General features: G+C 39.7%; 1 protein-coding gene across 1 annotated transcript in view; it reads right to left on the bottom strand.

The window, feature by feature from the left end:
• Positions 1-18,482, bottom strand: part of actr1 (actin related protein 1, centractin) — a 113,971-nt gene that overhangs the window by 11,900 nt on the left and 83,589 nt on the right. Inside the window, exons 6-10 of the mRNA XM_034191853.1 lie at positions 12,399-12,615; positions 12,211-12,303; positions 11,951-12,125; positions 7,240-7,301; positions 1,079-1,119 (exon numbers count right to left, since the gene is read on the bottom strand). Coding sequence (XP_034047744.1) covers positions 1,079-1,119; positions 7,240-7,301; positions 11,951-12,125; positions 12,211-12,303; positions 12,399-12,615 — 588 coding nt within the window. The remainder of the gene's footprint in view (positions 1-1,078; positions 1,120-7,239; positions 7,302-11,950; positions 12,126-12,210; positions 12,304-12,398; positions 12,616-18,482) is intronic.

Below are 18,482 nucleotides of genomic sequence, written 5' to 3'. Positions count from 1 at the left end.
AGGGCCCGTCAGCGAGCGTCTGGTGGCTGGCCTTGCCACAGAGCCTGGTCAGGCACAGACTGAAAAGGCAACGTGGACCTTCCATCTCCACCCTGTGGGCTCACTGCCCGCAGGGGGAACCGCTGGTGTCGGGTAAATTGTCCTATCGGTGGCAGTGAAAGTCAAGGGCCTCGGCAGACCAGACCCGAGCGGCAGGGGCTAGGTCTGGGGGTGTGGAACTTCACTTCACTGTGGGGGAAGGAGCTGGAGCTTGTGTGGGAGGTGGAGCGATACCAGTTAGATCTGGTGGGCCTCACCATCATGCACAGCCTCGGCTCTTTGGAGTATTCGGCCTTCTTGGAGTCCCTGAATGGAGCCCTGTATGGGGCTCCGGTGGGGGTCTCCATTGTTCTGCTGGGTGACATGGGAAATGACAGACACCTGGAGAGGTGTGATTGGGAGGAATGGCTTCCCTGATATAAATCCAAATGATTGTTTGTTATTGGACTCCTGTGCTAGTCAAAGACTGTTCATAAGGAACACCACGTTCGAACATAAGGATGCTCATAAGTGTACATGGTACCAGAGCACCCTAGGCCAAAGATCGATGATCGATTTTGTGATCGTATCGACTGATCTGAGGCCACATGTTCTGGACACTCAGGTGAAGAGAGGGGCAGAGCTGTCAACTGATCACCATCTGGTGGTGAGTTGGATCTGAGGCTTTTGACAGACCTGGTAAGCCCAAATGGATAGTGCAGATGAACTGGCAACGCCTGGAGGAGCCCACTGTCCGACAGATCTTCAACTCGCACGTGCGGTAGAGATTTTTGAGCATCCCTGTGGAGGTTGGGGGCACTGAACCAGAATGGGCAATGTTTAAAGCTTCCATTGCTGGAGCTGAAGTAGGAAGTTGTGGCAGGAACTAGAAAACGCATGATAACAGTTTGCAGAGACACAGCTATAAACTGAACATTTGTATAAGATTTCATTCAAATCCACAACACGCAAGATGTCCAGTGGACAAAGGAGGACCAAAAAGGAGACATCACATCTTAAGACAAATAAGAAAAAAGTTTTTTTTTTTTTTTTTTTTTACCCAATCCATGTGGAGTAGAGCCGTTCCTGAGGAGCAGAGATCTGGACAGACACACAAACGCAGAAAATCAACACCTTGACAGAACAGCTGGCAGTGGAGACCTTTTTACAGGATCCATTTACAGATACTTGTTAAATCCATCAGAGTGAATAAGTGAAAAATGATTACGTGATTTTTTTTTTTATTTGAGTTTTTCCTCTGACTTGTACATTAGAAATATGAGAAGTAAAAAAGCTTTTTCCCGACTTGTAGGACACTGGAAGCTGAGAGACACTAATCTTTTTTTTATTTTCTGGTCTGCCCTCTGTAGAGATTAGATGGCTTCAAGACTTCTTACAATAGCGACCTTAGATAGTTAGATATACGAGGTCTGTTAGAAAAGTATCCGACCTTTTTATTTTTTTCAAAAACCTGATGGATTTGAATCATGTGTGCTTGCAAGAGCCAACCTTGAACCTTCGTGCGCATGCGTGAATTTTTCACGCCTGTCGATTGCGTCATTTCCTGGTAAGCAGCCTTTGTGTGAGGTGTGTGTCGTGCGCTCGGCGTTTTTTTCATTCCAAGGAAAAAGACGGAACAACTGGAGCAGCACGACTGCATCAAATTTTACCAGAAACTGGGTGACAGCCAGGTGGAAACCATTGGGATTATTCAGACGACTTTCAGTGACGATCCTCTGGGCATCACACAGATTAAGGAGCGGTACAACCGGTTTAAAGACGGCCGCACAACGGTGGAGAGCGAGCCACGCGCCGGTCAGCCATCAACATGCTGAAATGACCAGATCATTTCCAAAGTGAACGATGTGATGATGCGGGACCGTCATGTGACTATCTGAAAAATTGCGGAAGAGGTGAACATCAGCACTTTTTCGGCACATTCCACTGTGAAAAAAGATTTGGCCATGTACAGAAACAGCATTAGTGAAGGTTACAAATGATCTTCTTATGGCCTCGGACAGTGGACTCATCTCTGTGCTTGTTCTGTTAGACCTCAGTGCTGCTTTTGATACTGTTGACCATAAAATTTTATTACAGAGATTAGAGCATGCCATAGGCATTAAAGGCACTGCGCTGCGGTGGTTTGAATCATATTTGTCTAATAGATTACAATTTGTTCATATAAACGGGGAATCTTCTTCACAGACTAAAGTTAATTATGGAGTTCCACAAGGTTCTGTGCTAGGACCAATTTTATTCACTTTATACATGCTTCCCTTAGGCAGTATTATTAGACGGTATTGCTTAAATTTTCATTGTTACGCAGATGATACCCAGCTTTATCTATCCATGAAGCCAGAGGACACACACCAATTAGCTAAACTGCAGGATTGTCTTACAGACATAAAGACATGGATGACCTCTAATTTCCTGCTTTTAAACTCAGATAAAACTGAAGTTATTGTACTTGGCCCCACAAATCTTAGAAACATGGTGTCTAACCAGATCCTTACTCCGGATGGCATTACCCTGACCTCTAGTAATACTGTGAGAAATCTTGGAGTCATTTTTGATCAGGATATGTCATTCAAAGCGCATATTAAACAAATATGTAGGACTGCTTTTTTGCATTTACGCAATATCTCTAAAATCAGAAAGGTCTTGTCTCAGAGTGATGCTGAAAAACTAATTCATGCATTTATTTCCTCTAGGCTGGACTATTGTAATTCATTATTATCAGGTTGTCCTAAAAGTTCCCTAAAAAGCCTTCAGTTAATTCAAAATGCTGCAGCTAGAGTACTGACGGGGACTAGAAGGAGAGAGCATATCTCACCCATATTGGCCTCTCTTCATTGGCTTCCTGTTAATTCTAGAATAGACTTTAAAATTCTTCTTCTTACTTATAAGGTTTTGAATAATCAGGTCCCATCTCATCTTAGGGACCTTGTAGTACCATATCACCCCAATAGAGCGCTTCGCTCTCAGACTGCAGGCTTACTTGTAGTTCCTAGGGTTTGTAAGAGTAGAATGGGAGGCAGAGCCTTCAGCTTTCAGGCTCCTCTCCTGTGGAACCAGCTCCCAATTCAGATCAGGGAGACAGACACCCTCTCTACTTTTAAGATTAGGCTTAAAACTTTCCTTTTTGCTAAAGCTTATAGTTAGGGCTGGATCAGGTGACACTGAACCATCCCTTAGTTATGCTGCTATAGACGTAGACTGCTGGGGGGTTCCCATGATGCACTGTTTCTTTCTCTTTTTGCTCTGTATGCACCACTCTGCATTTAATCATTAGTGATCGATCTCTGCTCCCCTCCACAGCATGTCTTTTTCCTGGTTCTCTCCCTCAGCCCCAACCAGTCCCAGCAGAAGACTGCCCCTCCCTGAGCCTGGTTCTGCTGGAGGTTTCTTCCTGTTAAAAGGGAGTTTTTCCTTCCCACTGTAGCCAAGTGCTTGCTCACAGGGGGTCGTTTTGACCGTTGGGGTTTTACATAATTATTGTATGGCCTTGCCTTACAATATAAAGCGCCTTGGGGCAACTGTTTGTTGTGATTTGGCGCTATATAAAAAAATTGATTGATTGATTGATTGAAAAGAGCTGCAGCAAAATTCATGCCAATGGCTTCAGCACGAAGCTGCTGATGGAGCAAAAGCGCCTTTGTGTTGAAGCCTCACAGGACATGTTGTGACATGCCCACCTCTTCCACAATTTCTCGGATAGTCACATGACTGAAAAGCCACCGAAAGCCGTCTGAATCTTCCGAATGGTGGAAGAGGTGGGCATCATTTTTGTTAAAAAATCCGCAGCGCTGCACGGTCTCGGTAATCGCAGCCGCAGAGCTCCGTGGCCACTGAGAGAGGTTTGTATCTTTTTAATGACTTGGATTCTTTGCGAGTCCCGCAACGGTAACACCGGAGGCTAAAGACAGTAGATTTTCCAATGCGACACCACTCAATCAAATGGGCGTATGAAAAAGTCCCCCAAAATAATTTTCAAGCAAAAATAAATGTGTACTCACCAAACGTGTCACAATGTGAAGTTTAAAAAAAAGTCGATCCTTCCGTATAAGACAATAAAAAGGTGCTTTTGTAAGAGATGCAAACTGGCGAAAATCCACAAATTACAGTTGGAGTGCGCAATGCATGCTGGGATAGGGTCTTCTCTTTGACGTCTCGGCAATGTCCCGGATGTGCTGACAGTTTTGCGGAGGGCTAAATTTTAGCTGTAAATTTGTCATTTTTAAACAAAGATTTCTCCGATGAATGACAGATCTGGACTTGCAGATTTACTTTACTACAACCCCTGGCAATAATTATGGAATCACCAGCCTCGGAGGATGTTCATTCAGTTGTTTAATTTTGAGAATGCAAGCTGTTATAAAAGCCAGAGGTGGTGCAACAAAATACTAGTGATGTGTTGGAGTGTTCTTTTGTTTTTCATGATTCCAGAATTTTTTCCTCAGAATTGAGTGATTCCATATTTTTTCCTCTGCTTGGTCTAAAAAAGTAACCGTTACTGACTGCCACAATCTTTTTTTCTTGATTTCTTATAGTGTTTCTTAAAACCAGAAAGTTGCCATTTGAAATGACTTTAGTTTTGTGTCGTCTGTGATCTGCTTTTTTTCTACAAAATTAAACAACTGAATGAACATCCTCCGAGGCCGGTGATTCCATAATTTTTGCCAGGGGTTGTACATTCAGAAGGATCTTATGTATAAATGTCATTTTTTTGGTCCAAAGATCTGACCGCATTTATTTCAATGCAGGTCTACTTTAAATGTATTCCTGGGGCAGGGTACCCAACACTGCCTCTCACCTTAGGGTGCTGATGTCACATAAGGGCAGACAGACAAAGGAACATGACACTAGACACAGCCACACAGTTATCAACATCGGCACCAATGATATTAGGATGAGGTACTTGGAGGTCACAAAAATGATCATAGAGAGGACTTGTGACCTCGCCAGAAAGATGTGTCAACATTGATTAATAGTTCTGGTCCCGTCCCCTCCCGGGATAATAATGAGGCATTTAGCAAGTTGACGTCATTGAATAGGTGGCTGGTGAAATTTTGTAGACAGCAAGGCTTTAAGTTTCATTGATAACTGGCCACCTTTTTGGGGTTGCCGTGTCTTGCTGATGCCGGACGGCCTTCACCCTACCGGGGAAGGCGCCACCATCTTATCTGCAAAAATAGACAGAACTTTACAGGGAGGGTAACATTAGGACTTCACAGCAGGCCACAGACCAGGTGTTAGTGAACATGCTTATGACTAATGTGGGCGTGGAATCCATTAACTTATCGGGGAAATTAGCACCAAAAAATGGTGATAGTGCAGTTTATGTGGCAGTGAGGAAAATTCAGCAGGTTGATACTGTGGCCTGTTTCCACTGACTGTTCCTTCAACATCAAATATTATGTGTCTGCTACCTACAACCAACGTGGAACTTCTTAGACCTAAACCTGATTTTAGGCATCTTGTATATACTACACTGAAACCACCCCCAAATCCCAACAGTCAAATTGTCAACCCCACTGAGGTCCTCAGTTTGGCTCTTATTAACATAAGGTCACTTTCCTCAAAATGATTTTTGATAAATTATCTAATTATGGAACACCACTTAAATATTATTGTTTTTTGTGAAACCTGGCTTAAACCTACTGCAGTCCTCCCTTTAAATGAAGACATGTCTCTTAAGTCAGTGGTCTCTGATCACTCATTTATTAAGTTTACAGTCTTGTTGCTGTGTTAACTGGAAGGAGAACCTTGTCTATCATTGTGCGACATCAACTCTTCAACTACAACTTAACTTTGAGGTAGACTGCCTGATATTTTAGCATCACTTAAGGACCATTTAGTAGAAAGTCTTGTGGACAGTTTAAACTCAGCGCTCACAACCACACTTGACATGATTGCGCCACCTACATTAAAAGCAAGCCCTCCCCCAAAACACAGTTGCCTTGGTTCAATGATTACTTATGTGGGGTCAAGCATAAGGCTAGAGGTCTAAAATGAAAATGGCACATTTCAAAACTAGAAGTACAGTGATTTGCAAAAGTATTCAGCCCCTTGGTAATTCACATATTTTAATTTGTTTATGGCATTTTAAATACAAAAAGTAAACCAGGCTTCCCAATATAAAAATTTCTAAAATTACCTTCCTTAGACTCAAACTAAAAGTAAATCTCTACAAACTGATATAAATTAATTAAAAGTAATCAGCCCCTTTGGTAAGTAATCAGCCCCTTTGGTATAATACCTGTAAATAATCAGTTTTATTGCCAGTTTTCTTCAGACAAGTCAGGGGATGGATACATGAACATTTTCAAGTCACTGAATATGTCTTGAACTTTATTTACATCAATTATGAAGAAATATAAACAGTATGACACGCTACGGTAAATCTGAATGGAGCAGACAGTTCTCAAAAACTGAGTGACTGTGCAAGAAGTACAAGAGTGAGGAAAGCCACCAAGACACCTAGACAACCCAGAAGAAGTTATAGGCTTCTGTGGCTGTGACTGAAGAAATTGTGCACAGTGCAAGTTTTGGATTTTATATCCCCAGTTATACAGCTTCATGATGAAGTGGTATAGAGGAGGGTCTTCTTTCATTAAAACATCAAATCCAGGCTTGCATCTCAGATGTACCTTCTGGCAAAGTGTAGGGGAACTTCTTTAATTTCTGGATCTGTTCCTAAATGTTTCAGATCTGCAGTGACTAAATCATTACTTAAGAAACCTAATCTTGAACGTAGTGTATTGAAAAACTATCGGCCGATATCAAATCTATCATTTTTCTCTAAAATTCTGGAAAAAGTGGTTTCATGGCAGCTCGTGGACTATCTTACTGAGAATAATCTCTTTGAGCCACTGCAGTCTACTTTTAGAAAGTATTATTCCACAGAGACAGCTCTCACAAAGAAGGTATTCTATCCTTAATTTTGATTTTCCAAAAGCATAACAATGTTTTTTTTTTTTTTTTTAAGAATATTTAATTATTTTCTGTGATTTCGTTTTATTGTAATTTCTTCATGTCTGCATTTTCAGGTCTTTTTATGGCTCCTTTGAAGAACTGCTTGTTTTTCTTAATTTTTTTGTTAATTTGAGCACACACACACACACACACACACACACACACACACACACACACACACACACACACACACACACACACACACACCACACACACACACACAGAGAAATGACAACCTATGCATACCTTAATCTTGACATCTTTGGGTGCAAGCTTCTTGACTTCAGTTAGTAATCTTTCCCCAAAGCCTAGGACAAGCGACAAAGACTGAATGAGTGACTGAGTGAGACAGTTACTCCAAACTGTTTGCAGATGCTCGACAGCACTTTACAGTGGTCACCTGGCTTGATCTTTGATGCACACGCACGAACCACTTAAGAGTTACACCTATTTTTATGCACAGTGCTGTCCTCTTCAGAGCCCAAGAAGTAATTAAGTCAAATCCGGGAGCATGCACTGGTGCCGTGTTCTGTGGCATCCACGACACCACGGGAAGTTATTGGATCTTCAGGGTTTCCCTGCAGCATTATGAGCCTCACGGGCCACTAGCCTAACCAGAACCCAGAGATATTTTCCTAAGAACAGCAACAAAAAATACAGCCAAACATCCATTAATGTGGATGTGAATAATTGTTTCAATGCATCCAGAGTGCAGAAACACACCAATCCATCCATCCATTTTCTATACCTGCTTACTCCAGTTAAGGGTAACAGGGGGATGGAGCCTATCCCAGCAGTCACAGGGCATGAGGCGGGGTTCACCCTGGACAGGATGTCAGTGTCACTGGACCCACTGAACTATACACTACGTGGAATGGGCGTCACGGCTGAGCAAGCCAAGCCAAGCCGCTGCATGGTCGGCCATCTTGCTTCCCCCAAAAGGTGCAAACGCTGCACAGTGGAATCAGGTCAGTAGTATAGGGTCAAACTCACCAATTTCTGCAGAATTAAGCCCTTTGTCGAGTTATGTAATAGTATTAAGCTCTGTTAAGACCATTTATAAGACTTGTACACATAGTGTAGTTTTTGGTAGATTACTAAAGCAAATAGAAACAAAAACTTGTTAAATCTATGGACATTATAAGCTCTTGCAATGCAACACTATTTGAATACTTTCTATCATATTATACGCTTGTGAACACGCACAAAGCCCCCCCCCCCCCCCCACACACACACACATAATGTTCATTTGACACACACACATACACACACATAATGTTCATTTGACACAACACACACAAACACTCAAACCACCCCCCAAACGGTGCACATCAACCACAATCAAACACATAAATACTTTTTAATGTTGTTCACACATGCAGAAAGGCACACAAGTAACTGGTCAATCAGTTAAAGCAAATATTAGAATGCATTATAGTTTTGAAGAAGTAGGAACATTGCAACAAATCACAATCACAGTTGATGTAAAGCAGTCAATTCATTCACACGTCAATGTACTCTATCAAATTGAAAATTAACTGTGTGACAGCTTTAGTGAAACAACAAAATACAACAAAATACAACTAGAGCAATGGCCCAATTGTAAATGAGTTGTTTACAGTTATTTACATTTCAAAACTTTACAGCATCTGATTAACATATTTTGAAAAATACCTTTTTATGTATGTACAGAGCGTGTACTCACTTTCATCATCAGATGGAGCAGCATCTTATTTGGATCCAATATAAAAAAACAGTATAGTAATATTATTTGATAATGCTCTATAGAAGTTGACATTTTCAAAGAAGCCAGACCAAGTTAGAGGCTGAAAATTTCAAAATGTATATTACATGTATTATATATATGTATTATATAATACATGTATTATTATTATATTACATATATTATGTTATAATATTATATCATTATTATATTATATATATTATATGTATTACTGTATATGTATTATATTATATGTATATTACTGAATACTGTATATTACTGAATCTGGTCTGTCAACTTCATGGAAAACTCATAATAATAAAGCAAAGCTGAAAATCAAGGTTCAGGTTTGTTGATGTGAATGTTGAAAGATTCTAAAAATGATGGTATCTACATTTATCTACTCAAAGATCAAGCTCTACCACAACACCACGAATGTACAACCAATTCCTGAGACTTGAATGAAACATTATTAAATCCCAATATTGTGTTGCACTTTAATTGACAGTTATGTGGAAAAAGTTACATTACCATTATCAATTAAATTCAATATTTTATTTCTTAGAGTGTAGTCGTCAGCCTCACGGCACAGTTTGATTAACAAACAAGAAAGCGTATGGCTGGGACATACCTGTGAAATGTAAGTCCTCTCCCACGATTTTCACAAGTATCAGGATTCGTGCAATTAATTGCAGCGCAAGATGTCATCTTGCGGTGCAAACAAAGCTAAATCAAATCAAACAAAGCTAAATGGGTGAATATTAATCTAAATTGTGCATGTGCTACGTTCGTCTTTTTTATATCGGCGTTCGAAGTTCTGGGGGACACAAGATGGCGTTTTCTGTACTTCTGCCGGCTTCACGCCTCAGCGGCAAATCAAGGCGCAGCGATCGATCGGGCCCATTCCACGTAGTGTAGAATTCAGTGACTGGACCACATACAGACAAACATTCATACCTGCACGCACACCTACGGTCAATTTACAGTTTCCAAATCACCTGACCTGCATGTCTTTGGAACTAATCCTCTATTATTTTTTAATCATACCGGCGGTCAGCTGACTGCAGCGAGACGTTATAAGCTCACACTGTGCTCCGCATCAAAGCTTTCAGTAGAAGGTGTCAGATTCTGACATCTTCCGAACAGGTTCACTTGTTTTAAAAAAAAAAAAAAAAAAAAAAAAAAAAAAAAAAAAAAAAAGGATGGAGAGTCTAAGGACTGCACCTCCATGTGTGCACTACACACTTTACCTCCATGAAAGACTCACAATCTGCACTGAAACTCAGTGACTCATTTCACAGAATCAGTGCTGATAAATCCAATGTCCCATTAAAAAGCATTTAAAACTGATTCTTAATCTGCTCTAACAGTTTGTGGGACAAGTCTGTCGTTCAGCAGCACATATACACAGTAGTGTTCAGAATAATAGTAGTGCTATGTGACTAAAAAGATTAATCCAGGTTTTGAGTATATTTCTTATTGTTACATGGGAAACAAGGTACCAGTAGATTCAGTAGATTCTCACAAATCCAAGACCAAGCATTCATGATATGCACACTCTTAAGGCTATGAAATTGGGCTATTAGTAAAAAAAGTAGAAAAGGGGGTGTTCACGATAATAGTAGCATCTGCTGTTGACGCTACAAACTCAAAACTATTATGTTCAAACTGCTTTTTTTAGCAATCCTGTGAATCACTAAACTAGTATTTAGTTGTATAACCACAGTTTTTCATAATTTCTTCACATCTGCGAGGCATTAATTTTGTTGGTTTGGAACCATGATTTTACTCATTTACTAGTGTGTTTAGGGTCATTGTCTTGTTGAAACACCCATTTCAAGGGCATGTTCTCTTCAGCATAAGGCAACATGATCTCTTCAAGTATTTTGACATATCCAAACTGATCCATGATACCTGGTATGCGATATATAGGCCCAACACCATAGTAGGAGAAACATGCCCATATCATGATGCTTGCACCACCATGCTTCACTGTCTTCACTGTGAACTGTGGCTTGAATTCAGAGCCCACAAAATATTCCTCCATTTCTCTTTAGGCCAGTTGATGTGTTCTTTGGCAAAATGTAACCTCTTCTGCACGTCTTTTATTTAACAGAGGGACTTTGCAGGGGATTCTAATAATAAATTAGCTTCTCACAGGTGTCTTCTAACTGTCACAGCACCTACAGGTAACTCCAGACTGTCTTTGATCATCCTGGAGCTGATCAATGGATGAGCCTTTGCCATTCTGGTTATTCTTCTATCCATTTTGATGGTTTTCCATTTTCTTCCACGCGTCTGTTTTTTTTGTCCATTTTAAAGCATTGGAGATCATTGTAGATGAACAGCCTATAATTTTTTGCACCTGCGTATAAGTTTTCCCCTCTGCAATCAACTTTTTAATCAAACTACGCTGTTCTTCTGAACAATGTCTTGTACCTCCCATTTTCCTCAGGCTTTCAAACAGAAAAGCATGTTCAACAGGTGCTGGCTTCATCCTTAAATAGGGGACACCTGATTCACACCTGTTTGTTCCATAAAACTGATGAACTCACTGACTGAATGTCACACTACTATTATTGTGAACACCCCCTTTTCTACTTTTTTTTTTTTTTTTTACTAATAGCCCAATTTCATAGCCTTAAGAGTGTGCATATCATGAATGCTTGGTCTTGTTGGATTTGTGAGAATCTACTGAATCTACTGGTACCTTGTTTCCCATGTAACGAGTAACGATAAGAAATATACTCAAAACCTGGATTAATCTTTTTAGTCACATAGCACTATTATTCTGAACACTACTGTATTAGGGGCACTAACTGGCACCCCATGGGACGCAAACATAATTTGGCTTTAATGCTGAAAATAGAAAATGTGTGTTCAAAAAATCTTTAAATCACAAGTTCATATACATTTTTATTCATGTGGACAAACTGGTTTAGTGTCAAATAAGTTTCATTGGCAGTGCTCGCTGACAACAGACAGAACAACAACCTTCATATGTGCTAATCTTGGTTGTTGCCAGGAGGATGAAGAATTAATTTTTTTTTTAGTAGCCATGCTTGTCTTTTTCCTGAATAACCCTAAACATGATTTTCTGCTTTATATCTCATGTGGTCACTCTATAATAAGAGAATAAGATTAAAGCTACCTGAATTTTTGAGATTTCATTTTCACACAATTTTGAAACTAGAGAAAACAGCAATGTTGTCATTTTCACAACTTAAGACCAACCTTTAATTAGTGTTGAACCACCACATAACACGATCGTAGAAAATAGTGTGCGTCGAAGGTCCATGTCGGACTTCTGGATGGCATACGCCAGTACCTCGTGGATTCCTGAGCTTTCATCTCCAATCAGGTCAGGCCGGAAAAGGAGTTCAGGAGCACGAAACCTGGCCGGACCAATCTAAAAGGTAACATTTATGCATCGCTTTATTAAAACTATGGCAATTCCCCTTTCCATGATGAATGACAGTGATTGATGATCTCACATTCAAAGTGCTTCCATCAGGCAGGACATACTGAGCCTTCTCTGTTTCTAAGGTCTCATCCTTTTGTGGGTTGAGAGAGAGGTAACAAGCTCTCTGGAACATTGAATACACAAACATTACGAGACACCTGGAGGGGTTTTTTGCAGTTTAAATTTCACCCACACGTCAGTAGAGGCCAACTACCTTACCTCTTTGATGGTGCGAACAACCTCAAACTCTGCAGATGTATTGAAGTTGTAACCTTCTTTGCGCAGCAGCAGACGGAGGTACCGAGAAACATCTCTTCCAGCGATGTCAACACGCATGATGGAGTGTGGGATGGCAAAACCCTCATAGATGGGCACAACGTGAGTGACGCCATCGCCAGCATCTAACACGACACCAGTGGTACGGCCCGTAGCATACCTGCACAAAACAAGATCACATCATTGGCACCCATGTCCTGATACAGAAACCTGGATGGATAAATCTGGCAACATGGAGCGAGAAATCCTGTGCAGGAAAATCTTGGCTCATGCTGGCAGTTTGTCAGTAAGGGAGGAAGGAGGAAGACGTTTGCATTTCGAGAGCACTTTTCCATCCAGTAGGCGCTCCAAGTGCTTTACATCCTGTTCACTAAACATTATTTTCCATGAAATTACCAAAAATGCTGTGGTCCTCAATATGGTTCTGTGTAGCAGTAGCCAGGGTTTAAGCATTGTGACAGACTGAGGAAATGTATGAGTAACAGAAACAAAATTCTGATATGTTTGTGTCCATTTTTGTCCTGTACAAGTCTTTTTCTCATTCATTAAATGTATTCTGGCAAGTCCTTCAGAAAGTTTTGTGTTTGCTCAAAACTTTGAGCGGACATCAGATGGAGAGCTTCCTCGGTCTTTGCACATTTCTTTAGTTTTGTCCTGTACTAGTTGGTTGCCATTTGTATTTAACTGTGACTGACACCGCCCACTGGATTTTATATTGCGAAAATGTATTTTTGTTTGCATGTTGAACAATATTTTTTTAAACATATCTTTGTTATTCAAACCTTCATTGTGTCACAAATTCATTTTCCCCCCTTTTCTTTTCCATTTATGTACCCCCGAACAACTTCAAAACACACCCCACAGCACAGTCTTATCTTACAAATATAGTGATATTCAAAAAAGTTAAAAAAAGAAGGTACATATAATATTCTCAAAGGACACAAAAAAAAGAGAATTACAGACAACCAGGCTCCCGTACAAATTCAGATCCCTTGAGATCCATTTCAACAATATGCTTTTGTGTGCAGCCTATGTTAACATGTACAGTAATTTTCTTCTGTAAGTCCCTTTGATTTGTGCGTGTCCTAGAAGAAGACATACTCGATCCAGGCCCATGTCTTCATTGAAAACTAGATTTAACTTAGAGACTGCTTTTATCCAAAAATCCTGAATATGGGCACAGGTCCGTATAACTGCCAACCTCCTTACTACACTTAGCACACACATCTGACTTTTTAGGGTCCATTTTATGTAAAATTTGAGGTGATATCGGAAGACAGTAATATCCTGAATTGCAGTTCCTTTGCTCAATTACATATAGATATATAACTAGCACATTCCCATATACCAGTCTCTGTAGCTTCATCTATCTCTACTCAAAGATCTTGAGCCCACATTTGCAGGATTGTGTTCTTTGTTATTGGATTTATAAAAGGGCCTCATAGCAGCGTCTTACTCAAAATCTATTGCTACATGTTTTATTAATTAAATGTCCAATTGGTGACATTTCCAAAGTGAATGTACGGTCAGTGTGATTCTGAATGAAACTTCTATTTTGCAGGAACCTAAAAAAATGTGTTCGAGGCAGATTATATTTTAACCTTAACTGATCAAACGACATCATTCTATCACCTTCAAACAGATCTTTCAAAGTTTTGATACCTGCAGTCTCCCACAAAGAAAACCCATTATCTATCAACCCTGGAAGAAAATCTGTATTTCTTCATATTGGGTAACAGGCGAAATGACATTAGTTCTCTTTTCCCATTTCTTAATCATATCCCAAGCCTTTAAAGTAGATTCAGAGGTTTCTGAAATGAAAGGGAGACTAGCCAATGCTAAAGGCTTACCCAAATTAAATGCTTCAATATCTAGCCAGACAGAGTCCGGGTCATTCCATATCCAGCCTACCAGATACCGCAATTGAGAAGCTAGCTGATAAAATTTAATATTAGGGACTGCCATCCCTCCCTGATGGTAACTGCAATTTTACAAATTTAACTTGTGGTCTCTTATGGTTCCAGATAAATGTTCGTAGCCAATTATTTACTGTCTTAACAGTATTATTATTCTTTAGCAGGATTGGAATCATTTGAAATTTGTAAAGTAATCTAGGCAAAATATTCATCTTGATCAGAGAGACTCTTCCCAGCATTGAGAGTGATGGAGCGGCCCATCTCTCAAAGTCATGCTCAATACATTTAAGCAAAGGCTGGAAGTTGGTTTTGTACATGTTTTGAAGCACAGGAGTAATATAAATACCCAAAGAGACAAAGCCTTGTGTAGCCCGTATGATGCACTTGGCTCAATGGTATTGCCTCTGATTTCTTAAAATTTATTTTATATGCAGAGAATTCACTAAACTGATTAATAACATTAAGGACTGAGGCAACAGATATTTCTGGTTTTGTAATAAACAATAAAACATCATCCGCATACAACGAGATTCTGTGCTGTTTTTGATTCTTTGATCTTCCATAAATATCAGGATAATTTCTAATGGCTTCTGCTAGCGGCTCAATTGCAATTGCAAACAGCAATGACGACAGGGGACATCCTTGCCGGGTCCCTCTCCCCAGCGTAAAGTATGGAGAACATTTTCCATTTGTAATAACGGCCGCCATCGGATTATGGTATAGCAGTCTGACCCATTCAATAAAATCTTTGCCTAAATCAAATTGTTTGAGTGTGAAGAACAGAAAATACCATTCTATGCGATCAAATGCATTTTCTGCATCCAGCCACACAATCAAACCCTTAATATGTTTTTGTTGACAGTTTAAGGATATTAAGTAATTTTCTAACATTATTACAGGAGTTCCTTCCAGTAATAAACCCCATTTGATCATTGTTAATGATATGAGGAAGGATTTTTTTTCCGGCCTCAAAGACAAAGATTTAGATAGGAGCTTAAATGTTTGTGTTGTCGTGAATTATGTGAAGCACCTTGGGGCGACTTTGTCGTGATTTGGCGCTATATATAAATTAATAATAAACTGAATTAAAGTCTGTGTTCAACAAGCTAATAGGGTGGCAGGAAGAACGTTCATCCCCTGGTTTATCCTTCTTAAGAATCAAGCTAATGTTTGTTTCTGTAAGTGTTTTTGGAAGAGCTCCTGTTTCAAGAGAATGATGAAACCTATTCAATAAAGGCTTCACCATCAGTGACCTAAACTGTTTGAAAAATTCTGAACTAAAGCCAGGGCCTTTTCCTGATTGTAATATGGACAGCTTCATACACTTCTTCTAATGTTATAGGTTTATTCAAATCTGATTTTTGTTCAACACTAGGCTTGAGAAGAGCTAAGTTAAAAAAAAAAGTTCACCAATCTTGTGGCCTTGCCTGACTGTTTACTCACATATAGTTTTTGATAAAATTCTGTAAAAACCTTATTAATACCATTGCTATCCAACTGAACGTGAGCAGAGGAGTCCTTAACAGAGGGGATGTTTTGGGAATCAGCTCTTTTTTCCACCAAATGAGCCAAATACTTGCTGGGCTTATTGCCAGACTCGTGCAATTTTTGTTTTGCAAATCTTATACTTTGCTCTGCCCTTTAACTGAGCAATGAATTAAGTGTCGCCCCTTGTGGCCAGAGTGATTTTTAAATTAACCTCAGTTGGGTTCTAGTTATATGCACATTCACATTCAGAGAGTTGTAATTCTAGCTTCCGTTGTTCCTCTAGACACTTCTGCTTTTTGCTTTTTTCATAAGAAATAATTAAATCAATTAATGGATGGATATCTCTGGTGTATTATTATTAGTAGAAAATATTTGGAACTCAGTTTGGAAATAAGAAATAAACTGTGGGTCATTTAGCAAATGTGTATTAAATCACCATCTTTTCGAATGTTGTTGCGCGTCCCCATGTACAAATTTTAAATAAACTGAAGCATGATCCAATACCGTAATACTCCCAATATTGCAGGCCAGAACACAGTACAACATTGTCTTTGGAGCAACCAGATAATCTATTCTGAAACTGTTTTAGTGCACTGCCGAAAAGAATGTGAATTCTTTATTATTAGGATTAAGCATTCGCCATAGGTGCAAATAACTCAACTCATCAAATGTATCAATCATTGTCCGTGCTCGTTTAGAAGGATGATTATTTTCACGAGGAAATCTATCAATGCGAGGGTCTAGTATACAGTTGAGATCCCCTCCAGCAATAAGCAAAGTGTGCAATGCATTTGGGCATGCGTGGGTCAAACGGGACAAAAATTCCAGCTACTAAACAAACACACACTGAATTTCGTATACGTTAGCGGACTGTGAAAGTTAAGGCTTACAGGGATTGTTTCAAAGGCTTTAAGCCTTAAGCGATGCATACAATAATGACAGGTGCGCATTGTGCTGTTTTCAACTGCTCAAATGGAATTTATAGGCTTGAAAGGTGGCTGAAAACACACGATTGCAAGGCTCCGCCGAGTCCACCCAAAGACGGAAAGAAGAAGAAATGTGGTTGTAAACCTCTGTTCATTCTCTACAATTTCCCCACAGAAAAGAAAGATCCAGACGGACCTAAAAGATGGACTAAAATTGTAAGTTTCTTGCACACATTTATTCTGTCAATATCCTGAAACTGTGCCGACTTAGGTGTTTGATGGTGCCATTTTCGTGCATCAGTTTATGACTGTAATGTCGTGCCATGAATGACATCATCAATCAGCAAATATACTGACTGTAAAATGACACAGACTATGCAGATCTACATATATTTAAAATGGATTTAATGGAAAACATTCAAACATAAAATTGATTGAAGCTGCAGGCCTATACGAAGCCCGCCTGGACACATGGTGGTTAATTTTTTGGGCCCAGATTATTGTGTTCCCTCGCAATAACCTAATATCATATGAAAGCTCATGCCTATCAGAGCACACAGTGAGTGGAATCAGGTGGAGGGAGACTGAATGCATATGCACGCGCACGCACACACACACAGCAGATGGCAACAGGATTCACGAGGGGACAGTAAAAAAAAAATTAAAAAAAAAACAAACGTTCATAACAGGGGTTGCTAATTACTATCACTGTTGTGTAAATAAACTGTATTTCATACGGAGTCTTACAGCTATGCAAGTTGTAGCAACATACTCCCTCATCTCTTGTGAATCCTGTTGCTGTCTGCTGTGTGTGTGCACGCGCATATGCGTTCAGCCCCCCCACCTAATTCCACTCACTGTGTGCTCTGACAGGCATGAGCTTTAATATGATATTAGGTTATTGTGAGGGAACACAGTAATCTGTGCCAAAAAAAATTAACCACCATGTCCACAGGCGGGCTCCGTACCTGTAGATGTGTGTTCAGATTTCTGATTAACAACTCATACTTTGCAGGTCAACCGTCAACTGCCCCAGACAGACAAACCAGCCAAGCCTTGGGAGCCAACAAAGAACAGCAGAATTTGTTCAGAACATTTCCTTGGTGGAGCACTTCAATGGAGTACGCAGATCCATGCTTGAATCTAGGTATGCATTAAATATTTCATAAAGGTTATCTGAGGCAAACAGTCAGACCTAGGACTTGTTTTGTTGCATTCCTATATATGTGTAAATATTAATAGTGCATGTCATAGCACATAAGGTAAAGGTGTTTTTATACCAATTTATTAAAATCATGCATCCTCATCTCTTTAAGCAGTGTGCTCTTTTATTAGCCTTTTTCCTGGATGTAAGTGTGGTCTGTCACATGTCCTTTTTTTCAAGAAACTTTTAAAAAATATTGAAAAAGAAATTCCCAAGAAATTTCCTCAGGCAATTGTCTTTATTTATGGTTTTAATGACAATATTGCTAGAGATCTTGAAACAGATTTTTTTTGCTTGTTTCATAAATGTACACAGGAATAAGTTTCTCATTTTTTACAGGTTATCATGATATTCGCAGTCTAAGAAGCGAAAAGCACCCAGTCAGAACAACTCCAACCCCAGTACCTTGAAGAAAGCGACTGCATTCGGAAGACCTTGGTGAGTGCATCAAAATGTGTAATTTAAAAGTTTCCTTTTTATTTTTCTAAGAACT

This window comes from Thalassophryne amazonica, chromosome 17, assembly GCF_902500255.1.
Source record: "Thalassophryne amazonica chromosome 17, fThaAma1.1, whole genome shotgun sequence".
Lineage (NCBI taxonomy): Eukaryota > Metazoa > Chordata > Actinopteri > Batrachoidiformes > Batrachoididae > Thalassophryne > Thalassophryne amazonica.
Note: the sequence above shows the minus strand (reverse complement) of the source record. Positions and strands in the feature narration are given on the sequence as shown.